At 45.8% G+C, this 19,546-nt stretch overlaps 1 protein-coding gene across 3 annotated transcripts in view; it reads right to left on the reverse strand.

The window, feature by feature from the left end:
* Positions 1-277: 277 nt before the first annotated feature.
* The window catches only part of LOC106572701 (adenylate cyclase type 6), a 119,327-nt gene continuing 100,058 nt past the window's right edge, over positions 278-19,546 (reverse strand). For all 3 annotated transcript variants that reach the window (XM_045696368.2, XM_082962227.1, XM_045696367.2), the window contains exons 16-23: positions 18,858-19,016; positions 18,582-18,757; positions 18,092-18,127; positions 13,955-14,087; positions 11,751-12,014; positions 10,905-11,109; positions 7,961-8,085; positions 278-4,503 (exon numbers count right to left, since the gene is read on the reverse strand). In XM_045696368.2, the coding sequence (XP_045552324.2) occupies positions 4,375-4,503; positions 7,961-8,085; positions 10,905-11,109; positions 11,751-12,014; positions 13,955-14,087; positions 18,092-18,127; positions 18,582-18,757; positions 18,858-19,016 (1,227 nt within the window). In that variant the 3' untranslated portion in view covers positions 278-4,374. The remainder of the gene's footprint in view (positions 4,504-7,960; positions 8,086-10,904; positions 11,110-11,750; positions 12,015-13,954; positions 14,088-18,091; positions 18,128-18,581; positions 18,758-18,857; positions 19,017-19,546) is intronic.

The raw sequence follows: 19,546 nt of genomic DNA on the forward strand, positions 1-19,546 counted from the left end.
TCTGTCGATGTGCCCTTGAGCAAGACACTTAACCCCAAATACTCCTGTAAGTCGCTCTGGATCAGAGAGTCTGCTAAATGATCAAAATGTAGAACTTAAGGTAAAGTGTTACCTATTATTATGAACATGACATTACCAATAACTTCGCTAACTTATTATTTGACTAAAATGTGCATTGCAACGAAACAGCAGCAAAACACATAGGTTTACATTGCACATTGATTAGGGGCAGACATTGATTGAATAATAACAGAATAATAACTGAATGACAATCATCAATAATACAAAACAGACATTTATTGATTTCGTATCAAGTGGAAATCAAAACGAGAATACCATTGAATTTCTTCAATTCTGGTATAGTGTTATTTTTGGAATGGAAAAACAAACAAACATTATTTTGTTGGCCTTTCAACTCAAATACAATAAGAGACTAATGGGGAAAAAAATACCAAATAAAAGGGGGGAACAAATCAACTTCAATCAATCAGATATCCATGCCCTCCTACACACAGGGTGCTCAGAGGATCAGCAGGCTCATTCGTGTTCAATAGGGCACACAGTAGCAAAACGTTTTGCAATGGAAAACAAAAACAAGTCGTTTCTTATTGGGCAAGTTCAGATGGTACCTCCGCCTGTTCCACTCTTTATTATTTTCTTCCTAATGGTTGAGGGAGAAGATAGATAGACAGAGACCCCAAGTCACCATGGTAGGCCCTATATAATCTCCTCCCCTGATATACAGTACGGTGAGACTCAGAGTACCAAGGGAAGAGAGTGGCATAGTGTATAAACACAGCAATAGCTCTTCCTCTCCCTCAACCCTTTTTCCCTGTCCTGACCTGGGAGCCCGCATTGGGCTTTCTGGTCATTTCTGGTCATTTCTTTCAATACAAGGTAGATAATGTTAGTACTGTGAAAATAATGAGTAGTAGTAGTAGTAGTAGTAGTAGTGTCACCATAGACGTACAATATCTTTTGTGATTTACGTACATTCATAAAATAACAGTTTCAAAATACAGTACTCCTTTGGGGGTAAAGAGACTATTATACTGTATAATAATAATATAATATGCCATTTAGCAGACCATTTTTATCCAATTTACAGTCATGCGAACGTACTCTACTTGCCAAATCAGACAGCGTTAAATACTATGTAGTACAGATACTGCTATAGATGTAACCCTTACTTCAAGGTAACAGCTAGTGGACTTAAAATAATCACTTTTGTGTATTCTCCTATTACATTGTACTGTAGGCCTACTATGTGTAGAGAACCACCTCCTGCCCAGATTCTTTAATACAATCCAAAATCAATGAGTGTTTTTATACAGTTAGGGTTGGAATGGAATTTCAATCATAATCACAGAACATTTTAATTAAATACATGAAGTAAAGGTGATTTAAAAAATACAAATAAATCAACAAAAATGAAAATCAGGAATGAACACAACTCCAAAGTATAAGATATAATAACAACACACATGCAATCATTTTGGCAAGAAAGTATTCTACATCCCAAATGGCATCCTATTCCCTATATAGTGCACTTCTATTGACCAGGGCCCATAGCGCACTACCAGGACCCACAGGGCTCAGGTCAAAAGTAGTACACTATATAGGGAATAGGGTGCATAGGTCTCTGGTCAAAAGTAGTGCACTATATAGGGAATAGGGCCCATAGGGCTCTGGTCTAAAGTAGTGCACTATATAGGGAATAGGGCCCATAGGGCTCTGGTCTAAAGTAGTACACTATATAGGGAATAGGGCCCATAGGGCTCTGGTCTAAAGTAGTGCACTATATAGGGAATAGGGTGCCTTTTGGGGTACACACCATTTGTCATACCGTATCTTTAAAAACCTCACAGTGAAAAGTTATGCCCCTTTAAAGAGAACATACAGTTAGTTACCCCCTCTCTCTCTCTCTCTCACACACACACACACACACACACACACACACACACACACACACACACACACACACACACCACACACACACACACACACACACACACACACACTTTTAATAGAAAACATCTCATAGCAGTTAAAACTCTCTCCAGTACCATGGCACCAATGCAGTTGTTTGTTTGTCCTTCACTAAAGTTTCTGTTTTGGCTTGTACCAAAAAATACATCTAGAGAGAGAAAGTAACTGATCATACCTAGCAAAGAGAAAACAACCTTCTGTGGGTTTGTTAGCCTGCACACAATAGAGGCCCTGAAAGGAATACAGAAATCCAACCCAAGACTGGTGTGTGTGTGTGTGTGTGTGTGTGTGTGTGTGTGTGTGTGTGTGTGTGTAGGGTTACATGTAATCGGATTACAAACAAAAATAACTGTAATCAGTTACGTTACCAGCAAAAATATTGTAATCAGATTACAGAAACTTTTCAAAAAGGAGATGATTATTTATTGGATTACTTATAAATTCAGAAAGGCTGTTTGACAAAAAATATATTACGACACCTTCCTGTATTTTCAATGACATTCAATACAGCCTTGAAAAAAGGCTCAAGTTTAAGTTTGTTCCACCTGACCGAGTCTGACCATAAGTCAGAGACCACTATGATGAAACACCAAATAATGACCACTATGATGTCAGAGACAACTATGATGTCAAGACCACTATGATGTCAAAGACCACTATGATGTCAAAGACCACTATGATGTCAGAGACCACTGTGATGACACACCAAATGCGTTTGATGGATCCTTTAAGTCTTCTTCTTCCACATCTTAGGGGGAAGTAATCCAAAAGTAACTGAAAGTAATCAGATTACATTACTGAGTTGGGGTAATCTACATTTTGGACAAGTAACTAGTAACTGTAACCCAACCCAGTTGTTCATTCTGCAGTAAATTCAGTTGTTTGATCTGCAATCATTTCAGTTGTTCATTCTGCATTAATTTCAAACTGAAATTGGTAGATGTGTGTAGAGTCAGTCTCTCATAATCAAACGTGTTCTTTGGTCGTTTTCATCCTTTTCTTCTTATCCTTGCATATTTCATATAATACATATATAGTTTATGTTCCAAGGTCGTCACGACAACAAAAAACTATCTATTTCAGTGAAAAATAAATAATGACTCCGGATGTAAACTACTTGTAGTGTAGCTCACAACAAAACAAATATAGCCTTTTGTTCTGTAATTTCCTTCTAAGGCAACAGGTCTTCATTATAATTATTTATTTATATCTTTCAAGTAGCTTTGTCGAAAAAGCATTGAAGTAAGAACAAAATTGTGGGTGCGCTCCATACGGCACCATATTCCCTATATAGTGCACAAATTTTGACCAGGGCCAGGGCCCCTATATAGGGAATAGGGTGGCATTTGAGACGCAACCCTAAAGTTGTGTGCAGAAGAATACACGGTCACATACAAACACCTGTCCATCACGAAGTTGAACTGTTTTTTTATTTATGTTCCAGTGTCCTTTCTTGCTCTCTCGGTCTCGTCTCACTCTCCCCCTCTCTCTTCCAACTTCTTCCCCCATTCTCCCTCTTTCCCTAACTCACTCACTCCCCCCCTCTCTCTTCTCACTTCTTCCCTCTTTCCCTAACTCACTCACCCCCCCTCTATTCTCACTTCTTCCCTCTTTCCCTAACTCACTCACTCCCCCCCTCTCTCTTCTCACTTCTTCCCTCTTTCCCTAACTCACTCACTCCCCCCCTCTCTCTTCTCACTTCTTCCCTCTTTCCCTAACTCACTCACTCCCCCCTCTCTCTCTTCTCACTTCTTCCCTCTTTCCCTAACTCACTCACTCCCCCCCTCTCTCTTCTCACTTCTTCCCTCTTTCCCTAACTCACTCACCCCCCCTCTATTCTCACTTCTTCCCTCTTTCCCTAACTCACTCACTCCCCCCCTCTCTCTTCTCACTTCTTCCCTCTTTCCCTAACTCACTCACTCCCCCCTCTCTCTCTTCTCACTTCTTCCCTCTTTCCCTAACTCACTCACTCCCCCCCTCTCTCTTCTCACTTCTTCCCTCTTTCCCTAACTCACTCACTCCCCCCTCTCTCTCTTCTCACTTCTTCCCTTTTCCCTAACTCACTCACTCCCCCCTCTCTCTTCTCACTTCTTCCCTCTTTCCCTAACTCACTCACTCCCCCCTCTCTCTCTTCTCACTTCTTCCCTTTTCCCTAACTCACTCACTCCCCCCTCTCTCTTCTCACTTCTTCCCTTTTCCCTAACTCACTCACTCCCCCCTCTCTCTCTTCTCACTTCTTCCCTCTTTCCCTAACTCACTCACTCCCCCCTCTCTCTCTTCTCACTTCTTCCCCCATTCTCCCTCTTTCCCTAATTCACTCACCCCCCCTCTTATCTCTCTCTTCTTCATGTATTAGCAGCCAGTGGTAATCGGTGGTTAACTGCCCTAGGGACCATTGGGACCGCTGGTAAGGAAGTATGTGGTCATCTCTCCCTTCCCCTTCACCTTAACCAGGCCTCTGTGGTCCAGCTGGTAGCCTTTTTTTACCAGGACGTGGTACAGGTCTGTGGTCACCTGGGACAAGACAACACAAGGACACTTGAAGTGTGTGTGTGTGTGTGTGTGTCATTTCCAATTTACTCTGTTCCATCTGACTGCTCAATCCACTGTCTCATCAGCCCAGCCAGGCAATTTATAAACCTGATCTCCATTATAAAAAGCATCTAGATATTATTTAACATTTCTTTTAGACTAACATTTAGTTTTCAACAGCGGTGATTTATATAAACCTGCTGTCTGTCTCTCCGACATTTGCAACATTGTTTCAATATTCAAATTGGATCTCCAGCTGTCCCATAGTAATGAACGTGTCGGGAGTCAGGAGGGGACAGACAGACAGGCAGCTTTTCTCAGACAGTCGAAATCATGAATCAGCTGGCACCATTTTTATGGATATATACAAAGAAATGTCAATTGTCAAAAGGTAAAACAAAACGTTTGGAGGATATATTAGCATGGGTGTTGTTTGGCCCGAGACCGTGCCAATATCCTCCAAACACCGGCTTCGAGGACATTATTACTTAAATACAACGGGTTACCAACATATTCAAATAATGATTGATATTTATTTTTATGAATTTATTCATACTATTTCATCCTTCAACAACGTATATAGTCCTGACACAAATCTAGGGTTGCTACCCAAGCCGGCTGGTCGTTCGTTCTCTTGGTTTGGTTGCCAGAGACGTGACCCAGTCGTTCAGTCTTTTTGTTCTGTATCTATGGACGTGACCCAGTCGTTCAGTCTTTTTGTTCTGTATCTATGGACGTGACCCAGTCGTTCAGTCTTTTTGTTCTGTATCTATGGACGTGACCCAGTCGTTCAGTCTTTTTGTTCTGTATCTATGGACGTGACCCAGTCGTTCAGTCTTTATGTTCTGTATCTATGGACGTGACCCAGTCGTTCAGTCTTTTTGTTCTGTATCTATGGACGTGACCCAGTCGAAATCATGAATCAGCTGGCACCATTTTTTTTTTTACCTTTATTTAACTAGGCAAGTCAGTTAAGAACAAATTCTTATTTTTAATGATGGCCTAGGAACAGTGGGTTAACTGCCTTGTTCAGGGGCAGAACGACAGATTTTTACCTTGTCAGCTCGGGGATTCGATCTTGCAACCTTTCGGTTACTGGCCCAATGCTCTAACCACTAGGCTACCTGCCGCCCCAACATTTTTATGGATATTTACAAAGAAATGTTGATTGAAAAAAGGTCAAACGGAACAAAGTGCAGCTTGTTTGCAGTCTTTCCAGCTTGAAGTGATTGTGTTAGCTGTGTTGTTGGCTAGCTCCTCTGAACAACAGTGTCCTGATGAGAGAGCACATTTTCTATACCCTGCGAAATCGCGCATCGTTAGCTCATTGGTATATGTGTCTATATAAATGTCACTAGAAAACAGCTTAAACAAAATCAAATGCAGCTACTGTTGTTATTCTGGCTGCACTGTTTGACGTGACTGTAAGTTGGTTGACTAGCTAGAAAGCAAGGGATAAGAACGTTGCCAGCCAGTATGGCAATGGAACATTTACAACGAACGACTGAGTCGCGTCCATAGATACAGAACAAAAAGACTGAACGACTGGGTCACGTCCATAGATACAGAACAAAAAGACTGAACGACTGGGTCACGTCCATAGATACAGAACAAAAAGACTGAACGACTGGGTCACGTCCATAGATACAGAACAAAAAGACTGAACGACTGGGTCACGTCCATAGATACAGAACAAAAAGACTGAACGACTGGGTCACGTCCATAGATACAGAACAAAAAGACTGAACGACTGGGTCACGTCCATAGATACAGAACAAAAAGACTGAACGACTGGGTCACGTCCATAGATACAGAACATAAAGACTGAACGACTGGGTCACGTCCATAGATACAGAACAAAAGACTGAACGACTGGGTCACGTCCATAGATACAGAACAAAAAGACTGAACGACTGGGTCACGTCCATAGATACAGAACAAAAAGACTGAACGACTGGGTCACGTCCATAGATACAGAACAAAAAGACTGAACGACTGGGTCACGTCCATAGATACAGAACAAAAAGACTGAACGACTGGGTCACGTCCATAGATACAGAACATAAAGACTGAACGACTGGGTCACGTCCATAGATACAGAACAAAAAGACTGAACGACTGGGTCACGTCCATAGATACAGAACAAAAAGACTGAACGACTGGGTCACGTCCATAGATACAGAACAAAAAGACTGAACGACTGGGTCACGTCTCTGGCAACCAAACCAAGAGAACGAACGACCAGCCGGCTTGGGTAGCAACCCTAGATTTGTGTCAGGACTATATACGTTGTTGAAGGATGAAATAGTATGAATAAATTCATAAAAATAAATATCAATCATTATTTGAATATGTTGGTAACCCGTTGTATTTAAGTAATAATGTCCTCGAAGCCGGTGTTTGGAGGATATTGGCACGGTCTCGGGCCAAACAACACCCATGCTAATATATCCTCCAAACGTTTTGTTTTACCTTTTGACAATTGACATTTCTTTGTATATATCCATAAAAATGGTGCCAGCTGATTCATGATTTCGACTGTCTGAGAAAAGCTGCCTGTCTGTCTGTTCCCTCCTGACACGTTCATTACTATGGGACAGCTGGAGATCCAATTTGAATATTGAAACAATGTTGCAAATGTCAGAGAGACAGACAGCAAGGTTTATACAAATCTCCGCTGTTGAAAACTATATGTTAGTCTAAAAGAAATGTGAGATAATGTCTAGATGCTTTTTATAATGGAGATCACATTTATAAATTGCCTGGCTGGGCTGATGAGACAGTGGATTGAGCAGTCAGATGGAACAGAGTAAATAGGCATTTTAGTGTCATAGATTTAGCCGGTGGTAACTTGTGGAATAGACACCGGCTGGAATTCAATTGTGTTCTGTTCTGTTCTATTCTATAATGTTCAAGACACTACACGGTGGAAGGAAGAGTATATGATGGAAAGTGTAGATCTAGTTGAAGTGGAAAGTGTAGATCTAGTTGAAGTGGAACATGTGGTATCTAGTTACAGCTATTGTTCCTTCCTTGTAAAAGCTCATGTTCACAAAATACTCTTAAGGGAGACGTCAAGCTTGACGTCGAAATGTCAGTCACCTGTACTCATCCGGAATAATGGATTAAAGTGAGCTAAAATAAATTAATCTCTGCCTCTTTTGTTAAGTGCTCCAACTCCTTTCTGCCTCAAATTAGTCCTTTTGAAAAGTTTTTCTTGGTAAGCCCTTCTCATGAGCTGCAGTAGGGTTTTATGTACAGCAGGTGGCAGCACTGGTCATGGAGACCAGAGGGGACACTGAATCTACTGTCTATTGAGTACAAGCTCATCATCTGTTTATCATCCATTCAATTCATTGACTAATTAATATTGCATTTCAATAAGTGTTAAAAGTGAAAGCTGTAGGACTCAATGACATATCAAAGTAGGTGTATGTACCTGTATGCAGTCTGGGACTCCGGTGCTGTCCATTCGACTGGCTACGTTGACAGTGTTCCCCCAGATATCATACTGGGGCTTCCTGGCCCCAATCACCCCAGCCACCACTGGACCCATGTTGAGACCTACATGAGGAGACCACAGTCAACCTGCCTGCCTGCATCGCACCACTTCACTCTACCTACCTCTTAGCTAAACCCTAGCCCAATAATGGAGCCTTAACTTACTTCTTGTAGTCCCGAGGAATTTACATGTTTTGTTTTCGAGGTGAATTGGCTCTGGAAGACAAGACAGCCAAATACTCCTTCTAAACGTGAATGGATTCTCAATTACGGTACTGTTCTAGAAACATAAATCCTTCTACTTTCATATTACATCAAAATCATTTCACTAATGCAAAATACACACTTACTGTACACTGTTTTAACTTAGCTGCAGCCGACAGTATTTCTCAGTGACAACACTTTTGTTGCGCCTGTCTTTCGTTTACACACAACTGTTCGGAGACGCAGATAGCGAATTAGCACAGGTCTTCCGTCTGTTTCCCATAAAAAAGGCACTGTAACATTGAAATATGCTGTGTATCAATTTCACCTTACATTTTTTTATCTTGCTGATACGAAAGATAATGTCTTCATGCTTCTAAAACCGTACCTCAAGAAATGCGTGTTAATATTCAGACCGAGCGCTGTGGCTCTTAACAAAACTCCCCCGTACAGAAGATGCCTTCGTTCAATGACTCTTATGTGTAATATAATCATTATCAAGGGCTAGGAATTCCCAATGTTGTCCTAGTGCGCTGCAACCCCGCAGGCTTTTGTTCCAGCCCAACACTAATACACCTCAACTAATGGTTGACTACTGTCACACTCCAAGACCAGGATTGATCCAGATTCTCAGTGTGTAGACTTTACAAAGGGACAAGTTATTGAAAGAGTGTTCATTGATGTATTTCATCTGTTCTCTGTCTCATGACGGTTACTACTACTCCTACTACTCCTCCTGCTACTACTCCTGCTACTCCTACTACTCCTCCTGCTACTCCTCCTGCTACTACTCCTCCTGCTACTACTCCTACTACTCCTCCTGCACCTCCTCCTGCTACTCCTACTACTCCTCCTACTACTACTCCTGCTACTACTCCTCCTACACCTCCTCCTGCTCCTCCTCCTCCTGCTACTCCTACTACTCCTCCTGCTACTACTCCTCCTACACCTCCTCCTACTACTCCTCCTGCTACTACTCCTACTACTACTCCTACTACTCCTCCTGCTACTCCTCCTGCTACTACTCCTGCTACTACTCCTACTACTCCTCCTGCTACTACTCCTCCTACACCTCCTCCTGCTCCTCCTCCTCCTGCTACTCCTACTACTCCTCCTGCTACGACTCCTCCTACTCCTCCTGCTACTACTCCTCCTGCTACTACTCCTACTACACCTCCTGCTACTACTCCTACTACACCTCCTCCTGCTACTCCTCCTACTCCTCCTGCTACTACTCCTCCTACACCTCCTCCTACACCTCCTCCTGCTACTCCTCCTCCTGCTACTCCTGCTACTCCTCCTGCTACTCCTCCTGCTACTCCTCCTGCTACTCCTCCTGCTACTCCTGCTATTCCTACGACTCCTCCTGCTACTCCTCCTACTCATCCTCCTGCTACTCCTCCTACTGCTTCTACTCCTAATACTCCACCTGCTACTCGTACTACTCCTCCTCCTACTACTCATACTACTCCTCCTGCTACTACTCCTACTGCTCCTCCTACTAATCATACTACTCCTCCTGCTACTCCTGCTACTCATACTACCCCTCCTGCTACTACTCCTCCTACTACTACTCCTCCTGCCACTCCTACTCCTTCTCCTGCTACTCCTCCTGCTACTACTCCTACTACTCCTACTCCTGCTACTCCTCCTACTCCTCCTCCTGCTGCTACTCCTCCTCCTCCTCCTCCTGCTACTCCTACTACTCCTCCTGCTACTCTTCCTACTCCTCCTCCTGCTACTCCTACTACTCCTCCTACTCCTCCTACTCCTCCTCCTCCTGCTACTCCTCCTCCTACTACTACTCCTACTACTCCTCCCACTCCTCCCGCTACTCCTACTACTCCTCCCGCTACTCCTACTACTCCTCCAGCTACTCCTACTACTCCTCCTGCTACTTCTACTCCTCCTACTCCTCCTCCTCCTGCTACTCCTCCTACTACTACTACTCCTCCTACTCCTCCTGCTACTCCTCCTACTACTCCTCCTCCCGCTACTCCTACTACTCCTCCTGCTACTTCTACTCCTCCTCCTGCTACTCCTACTCCTCCTCCTGCTACTACTACTACTCCTACTACTCCTCCTGCTGCTACTCCTCCTCCTCCTCCTGCTACTCCTCCTACTACTCCTCCTGCTACTACTCCTCCTGCTACTACTCCTACTACTACTACTCCTCCTGCTACTACTTCTCCTCCTCCTGCTACTCCTACTCCTCCTCCTGCTACTACTACTACTACTCCTACTACTCCTCCTGCTGCTACTCCTCCTCCTCCTCCCTGCTACTCCTCCTACTACTCCTCCTGCTACTCACTCCTCCTGCTACTACTCCTCCTACTACTACTACTCCTCCTGCTACTACTTCTCCTCCTCCTGCTACTCCTACTACTCCTCCTACTACTCCTCCTGCTACTACTACTCCTCCTGCTACTACTACTACTACTCCTACTACTCCTCCTGCTACTACTTCTCCTCCTCCTGCTACTCCTACTACTCCTCCTACTACTCCTCCTGCTACTACTACTCCTCCTACTACTACTCCTACTACTCCTCCTGCTACTACTCCTACTACTACTCCTACTACTCCTCCTGCTACTACTCCTCCTGCTACTACTCCTACTACACCTCCTCCTGCTACCATACCACCCTACCTTATCTCTACTATAGGTCCAGGAACTCACCTATCTTCATCTGGAAGTTATTGAAGGAGTGTTCATTGATATACTTCATCTGTTCTTTGAGTCTCATCGCGTAGTCTGCCAGAGCCAGGATGTGCGATCGTCCCTCGCGGTCGTAGGTAGAGTCATTGAGGCCAGAGGCTGCCATGTAAGTGCTACCGATGGTCTTTATCTTTTCCAGCTGGCGGAACTTGTCCTCACTGATGATCTGGGGGGCGAACAGACGTAGGATCTTTATTTGAGACAGTTTGCTACAGCAGGAAAAAAAATCCTGCAGCAACAGGAAATTTCAATTATTCTGTGGATTATAATTCATGGACATTTTTGTAGGGGTTAATACATTTTTCAGACTGGGAAAAGCAAGTCAAAAAAAGAAAAAAGATAGTTCACGAAAGGCTAACACTCACCCCCCCTACTAGCACTGACTTTGCTGATAGCTACTTTATTGAGGAAAAATGTACTTACTATGACTGAGATATGTGGTTGTCCCACCTAGCTGGATAAGAGCATCTGCTAAATGACTAAAATGTCATGTAAAAATGTAGTCAAAGGATTGTCATCAGGGGAAAGGAAGAGCATTACGTACTACAGTCTTCTTTTTCTTCTTTCGTAGACACTGAACATGTGTCATCATGCACAGACTACTGTTATTGCTCCCTCTATTGCTGATTTGTGGCTTTCATTACAGACTATTCCTATGTAATCTACGATCTCCCTCCATTATACTTCTGAATCTTCCACTCCTCCACCTTCCCTCAGTCCTCCTCATCCTCCTTCCCTCCCCTCCCTCCCCCCTCTTACTTCATGGGCTCTTGGAAGATTAAAAGAAGTACAAACAAAGAAACAAACCTCGTCAAAGTCTGCGATGATCTCGTTGAGCAGCCGGAGACACTCCACTCCCTCGTTGTTGGCCTCCAGCTCCACGTAGAACTCAGAGAAGTTGGAGATGGAGGCGAACATGACGGCCACACACTCACAGGACTGGTAGTAGAGCTCGTCGTTACGCCGCTCCCGCGTCAGGAAGTGGGCAGCCACGTCTTTAGGCAGGATGTTGTGGAGGAGCCGGCGGTTGTAGGCCTGAAGCTCCTCCATCTCCTCTTTCTCCTCTGTGGCCTGGAGGGGACAGACACGAGGGAATGGGGAAACGGTTTGTTAAAAAGCCTGTGGCCTGGAGGGGACAGACACGGGGGAATGGGGAAACGGTTTGTTAAAAAGCCTGTGGCCTGGAGGGGACAGACACGGGGGAATGGGGAAATGGTTTGTTAAAAAGCCTGTGGCCTGGAGGGGACAGACACGGGGGAATGGGGAAACGGTTTGTTAAAAAGCCTGTGGCCTGGAGGGGACAGACACAGGGGAATGGGGAAACGGTTTGTTAAAAAGCCTGTGGCCTGGAGGGGACAGACACAGGGGAATGGGGAAACGGTTTGTTAAAAAGCCTGTGGCCTGGAGGGGACAGACACGGGGGAATGGGGAAACGGTTTGTTAAAAAGCCTGTGGCCTGGAGGGGACAGACACAGGGGAATGGGGAAATGGTTTGTTAACTTCTCTAGGGTAGGGGGTAGTATTTTGACACCTGGATAGAAAACACTCTGAAGTTTCTAAAACTGTTTGAATGATGTCTGTGAGTATAACAGAACTCATATGGCAGGCAAAAACCTGAGAAAAATCCAACCAGGAAGTGTGGAAATCTGAGGTTTGTAGTTTTTCAAGTGATTCCCTATCCAGTATACAGTGACTTAGGGTTCATTTTGCACTTCCCAAGGCTTCCACTAGATGTCAACAGTCTTTAGAACGTTGTTTCATGCTTCTACTGTGAATATGGAGTGAACAAGAGGGCCTGGAAGTTGATTGTAACGTCCGTTGTTGGAATGAGACCAAGGCGCAGCGTGGGTTGGGTTCATCATACTTTAATATAAACGGTGAACCAGCAAAAACCAAAACAAGAAGCAACACAACGAACGAACAGTTTCGCAGGCTACTCACAGCAATGCAAAAACATCTTCCCACCACAGACAGGTGGAAAAAGGACTACCTAAGTATGGCTCCCAATCAGCGACAACGAAGTACAGCTGTCCCTGATTGAGAGCCATACCAGGCCAAAACACAGAAATACAAAACATAGATAGGGAACATAGAATGCCCACCCCAACTCACGCTCTGACCAAACCAAAATAGAGACATAAAAAGGAACTCTAAGGTCAGGGCGTGACATTGATGAGTGAGAAAATTACATGAGCTCAGAGGCGCACGCTCACGTGAGAGTTAGCTGTGTTCCTTTTCTTTTCTGAAGACATTGGAATTGTCCGGTTGGAATATTACTGAAGATTTATGTTAAAAAACGTCCTAAAGATTGATGCTATACATCGTTTGACATATTTCTACGAACGTAAATATAACTTTTTTTAACTTTTCGTCATGACATTTGCGCGCGCTTCCTGCATTTGGAGTAGTGGACTGAACGCGCGAACAAAAGGAGGTATTTGGACATAAATGATGGACTTTATCGAACAAAACAAACATTTATTGTGGACCTGGGATTCCTGGGAGTGCATTCTGATGAAGATCATCAAAGGTAAGTGAATATTTATAATATTATTTCTGAGTTTTGTTGACTCCACAAAATGGCGGGTTTGATTAGTGTCTGAACGCTGTACTCAGATTATTGCAAAATTTGCTTTCGCCGTAAAGCTTTTCTTTTGCTATTTCACTGGCTGTTGAATAGTGTGTCCCGCAGGTGGGACGCTAGCGTCCCACATACCCCAGAGAGGTTAAAAAGCTTGTGGCCTGGAGGGGACAGACACAGGGGAATGGGTCAACCACATCACTGTCTGTCTGTCTACAGGTATTGAGAGGAAATCAGAATGCTGATTGGTTTTTGGTACAGTATTCCACTGAAGTTCGACCAGAGGTGAGAGTAACGTCACTCTGCTGCATCCGTTTGATAAATGGAGAAAGGCTGAGCTCTAAAATTTGAGTGGTGTCACCAGATACAATAAACGCGGTGTGCGGTGGACTCCACCTTCTGGACCAGTGTGCGTGAGGCCGGGTCCTACCTGCAGCTTCCACAGGAAGTCGAGGCGTGCGGTGGACTCCACCTGCTGAGCATGCAGGTACAGAGCCAGGATGAACACCGTAAGGATGACAGGAGTCATGACCTTTAGGGACACCTTGGTCACAGTCTCCTGGCTGGATGGGGGAAACAGAACCACAATCAATCAACCAACCAACCAATCACACTCCTGGCTGGATGGGGGAGACAGGACCACAATCAATCAACCAACCAACCAACCAATCACACTCCTGGCTGGATGGGGGAGACAGGACCACAATCAATCAACCAACCAACCAACCAATCACACTCCTGGCTGGATGGGGGAGACAGAACCACAATCAATCAACCAACCAACCAACCAACCAACCAACCAACCAACCAACCAACCAACCTACCAACCACACTCCTGGCTGAGAGGAAACAGGACCACGATCAACCAAACCAACCAATCACACTCCTGGCTGAGAGGAGACAGGACTACAATCAACCAACCTACCAACCACACTCCTGGCTGAGAGGAAACAGGACCACGATCAACCAAACCAACCAATCACACTCCTGGCTGGATGGGGGAGACAGGACTACAATCAACCAACCAACCAACCAACCAACCAACCTACCAACCACACTCCTGGCTGAGAGGAGACAGGACTACAATCAACCAACCAACCAATCACACTCCTGGCTGAGAGGAGACAGGACTACAATCAACCAACCAACCAATCACACTCCTGGCTGAGAGGAGACAGGGCTACAATCAATCAACCAACCAATCACACTCCTGGCTGAGAGGAGACAGGACTACAATCAACCAACCAACCAATCACACTCCTGGCTGGATGGGGGAGACAGGACCACAATCAATCAACCAACTAACCAACCAACCAATCACACTCCTGGCTGGATGGGGGAGACAGGACCACAATCAATCAACCAACTAACCAACCAATCACACTCCTGGCTGGATGGGGGAGACAGGACCACAATCAATCAACCAACTAACCAACCAATCACACTCCTGGCTGGATGGGGGAGACAGGACCACAATCAATCAACCAACTAACCAACCAATCACACTCCTGGCTGAGAGGAGACAGGACTACAATCAATCAACCAACCAATCACACTCCTGGCTGAGAGGAGACAGGGCTACAATCAACCAACCAACCAATCACACTCCTGGCTGAGAGGAGACAGGACTACAATCAACCAACCAACCAATCACACTCCTGGCTGAGAGGAGACAGGGCTACAATCAATCAACCAACCAATCACACTCCTGGCTGAGAGGAGACAGGGCTACAATCAATCAACCAACCAATCACACTCCTGGCTGAGAGGAGACAGGACTACAATCAACCAACCAACCAATCACACTCCTGGCTGAGAGGAGACAGGACTACAATCAACCAACCAACCAATCACACTCCTGGCTGAGAGGAGACAGGACTACAACCAACCAACCAACCAATCACACTCCTGGCTGAGAGGAGACAGGACTACAATCAATCAACCAACCAATCACACTCCTGGCTGAGAGGAGACAGGACTACAATCAACCAACCAACCAATCACACTCCTGGCTGGATGGGGGAGACAGGACCACAATCAATCAACCAACTAACCAACCAACCAATCACACTCCTGGCTGGATGGGGGAGACAGGACCACAATCAATCAACCAACTAACCAACCAATCACACTCCTGGCTGGATGGGGGAGACAGGACCACAATCAATCAACCAACTAACCAACCAATCACACTCCTGGCTGGATGGGGGAGACAGGACCACAATCAATCAACCAACTAACCAACCAATCACACTCCTGGCTGAGAGGAGACAGGACTACAATCAATCAACCAACCAATCACACTCCTGGCTGAGAGGAGACAGGGCTACAATCAATCAACCAACCAATCACACTCCTGGCTGAGAGGAGACAGGGCTACAATCAATCAACCAACCAATCACACTCCTGGCTGAGAGGAGACAGGGCTACAATCAATCAACCAACCAATCACACTCCTGGCTGAGAGGAGACAGGACTACAATCAACCAACCAACCAATCACACTCCTGGCTGAGAGGAGACAGGACTACAATCAATCAACCAACCAATCACACTCCTGGCTGAGAGGAGACAGGACTACAATCAACCAACCAACCAATCACACTCCTGGCTGAGAGGAGACAGGGCTACAATCAATCAACCAACCAATCACACTCCTGGCTGAGAGGAGACAGGACTACAATCAACCAACCAACCAATCACACTCCTGGCTGAGAGGAGACAGGACTACAATCAACCAACCAATCACACTCCTGGCTGGATGGGGGAGACAGGACCACAATCAATCAACCAACTAACCAACCAATCACACTCCTGGCTGGATGGGGGAGACAGGACCACAATCAATCAACCAACTAACCAACCAATCACACTCCTGGCTGGATGGGGGAGACAGGACCACAATCAATCAACCAACTAACCAACCAATCACACTCCTGGCTGAGAGGAGACAGGACTACAATCAATCAACCAACCAATCACACTCCTGGCTGAGAGGAGACAGGGCTACAATCAATCAACCAACCAATCACACTCCTGGCTGAGAGGAGACAGGGCTACAATCAATCAACCAACCAATCACATTCCTGGTCGAGAGGAGACAGGGGAAGGATGGACTAGGTCTAGGAGTAGACATGATAACAGAACATTGAGCTGAGAGGAGACAGGGGGAGGATGGACTCAGTCTAGGAGTAGACATGGTAATAGAACATTGAGCTGAGAGGAGACAGGGGGAGGATGGACTCAGTCTATGAGTAGACATGGTAACAGAACATTGAGCTGAGAGGAGACAGGGGGAGGATGGACTCAGTCTATGAGTAGACATGGTAACAGAACATTGAGCTGAGAGGAAACGGGGGGGGGATGGACTCAGTCTAGGAGTAGACATGGTAACAGAACATTGAGCTGAGAGGAGACGGGGGAAGGATGGACTCAGTCTAGGAGTAGACATGGTAACAGAACATTGAGCTGAGAGGAGACAGGGGGAGGATGGACTCAGTCTAGGAGTAGACATGATAACAGAACATTGAGCTGAGAGGAGACGGGGAGGATGGACTCAGTCTAGGAGTAGACATGGTAACAGAACATTGAGCTGAGAGGAGACAGGGGGAGGATGGACTCAGTCTAGGAGTAGACATGATAACAGAACATTGAGCTGAGAGGAGACAGGGGGAGGATGGACTCAGTCTAGGAGTAGACATGGTAACAGAACATTGAGCTGAGAGGAGACAGGGGAAGGATGGACTCAGTCTAGGAGTAGACATGGTAACAGAACATTGAGCTGAGAGGAGACAGGGGGAGGATGGACTCAGTCTAGGAGTAGACATGATAACAGAACATTGAGCTGAGAGGAGACAGGGGAGGATGGACTCAGTCTAGGAGTAGACATGGTAACAGAACATTGAGCTGAGAGGAGACAGGGGGAGGATGGACTCAGTCTAGGAGTAGACATGGTAACAGAACATTGAGCTGAGAGGAGACAGGGGGAGGATGGACTCAGTCTAGGAGTAGACATGGTAACAGAACATTGAGCTGAGAGGAGACAGGGGGAGGATGGACTCAGTCTAGGAGTAGACATGGTAACAGAACATTGAGCTGAGAGGAGACAGGGGGAGGATGGACTCAGTCTAGGAGTAGACATGGTAACAGAACATTGAGCTGAGAGGAGACAGGGGGAGGATGGACTCAGTCTAGGAGTAGACATGGTAACAGAACATTGAGCTGAGAGGAGACAGGGGGAGGATGGACTCAGTCTAGGAGTAGACATGGTAACAGAACATTGAGCTGAGAGGAGACAGGGGGGGAATGGACTCAGTCTAGGAGTAGACATGGTAACAGAACATTGAGCTGAGAGGAGACAGGGGGAGGATGGACTCAGTCTAGGAGTAGACATGGTAACAGAACATTGAGCTGAGAGGAGACAGGGGAAGGATGGACTCAGTCTAGGAGTAGACATGGTAACAGAACATTGAGCTGAGAGGAGACAGGGGGAGGATGGACTCAGTCTAGGAGTAGACATGGTAACAGAACATTGACACTATAAGACCTGAAGACAGTAATGAACGTACCATGTCTCTGTAGCTGTTTCATTGAAACTAGGAATCCTAGGGAAAAAAATAAAACACACATTTATGAAATAGTTTCAACACTTGACAAGAGCTTTGTGCTTTGCACAGCTTAAGTATTTTAATGAAAACAAGTACTACTTGAACAAATACTATTTGAGGTGGGCTAGGGTTAGGGTGGGCGGGTGGGCAGTAGGCTACAGTTAGTGACTCACAGGGTGTGTGTGTGTGTGTGTGTGTGTGTGTGTGTGTGTGTGTGTGTGTGTGTGTGTGTGTGTGTGTGTGTGTGTGTGGTGTGTGTCTGTGTGTCTTAACTCACAGGCTGTGTGTGTGTGGTGTGTGTCTGTGTGTGTTAACTCACAGGGTGTGTGTGTGTGTGAGTGTGTGTGTGGTGTATGTCTGTGTGTCTTAACTCCCAGGGTGTGTGTGTGTGGTGTGTGTTAACTCACAGGGTGGTGTGTGTGTGTGTGTGTGTGTGTGTGTCTTAACTCACAGGGTGCTGGCGGTGAGCAGCAGGTCTGCGTTGTCAAACAGGGCCACCTGGGGCCACTCCACCAGCAGCAGGAAGGTGACCTGGATCAGCACCATGAGGGCCAGCTTCCCTATACTGCTGATGTGGAGGAACACACTGCAGGCCAGCAGGGTCAGGAGAACACTGTAGCAGAAATACTGGAAGGGGGGGGGGGGCATAGAAAGTTATAACAATGTTATTAAACACAGACAGTAGTCACACCACACACACACACAGTAGTGTCCCAGCTGGGCTCACCTCAGGGAAGTGGCATGGTGTGGGCTGGCTGGGGCACAGGGTCAGTCCATCCTGTGCTGACTGGGTCAGGTTGTGTAGTAGACACAGGGTCAGCAAGCTGGAGGACAGGTTCCTCTCACGCACCACACAGTCCACCAAGCCCTCTCGGTCACAGGTCAACTAGAGAGAGACACACAGTCTTAAATCACATGTCAACCAACAGAGAAGCCAACTGAACAGAGAAGCCAGCTGAACAGAGAAGCCAGCTGAACAGAGAAGCCAACTGAACAGAGAAGCCAGCTCAACAGAGAAGCCAGCTGAACAGAGAAGCCAACTGAACAGAGAAGCCAGCTGAACAGAGAAGCCAACTGAACAGAGAAGCCAGTTGAACAGAGAAGCCAGCTGAACAGAGAAGCCAGCTGAACAGAGAAGCCAGCTGAACAGAGAAGCCAGCTGAACAGAGAAGCCAGCTGAACAGAGAAGCCAGCTGAACAGAGAAGCCAACTGAACAGAGAAGCCAGCTCAACAGAGAAGCCAACTGAACAGAGAAGCCAACTGAACAGAGAAGCCAGCTGAACAGAGAAGCCAGCTGAACAGAGAAGCCAGCTGAACAGAGAAGCCAGCTGAACAGAGAAGCCAGCTGAACAGAGAAGCCAGCTCAACAGAAAAGCCAGCTCAACAGAAAAGCCAGCTCAACAGAGAAGCCAACT

This window comes from Salmo salar, chromosome 15 (assembly GCF_965601325.2).
Source record: "Salmo salar chromosome 15, fSalSal1, whole genome shotgun sequence".
Classification (NCBI taxonomy): domain Eukaryota; kingdom Metazoa; phylum Chordata; class Actinopteri; order Salmoniformes; family Salmonidae; genus Salmo; species Salmo salar.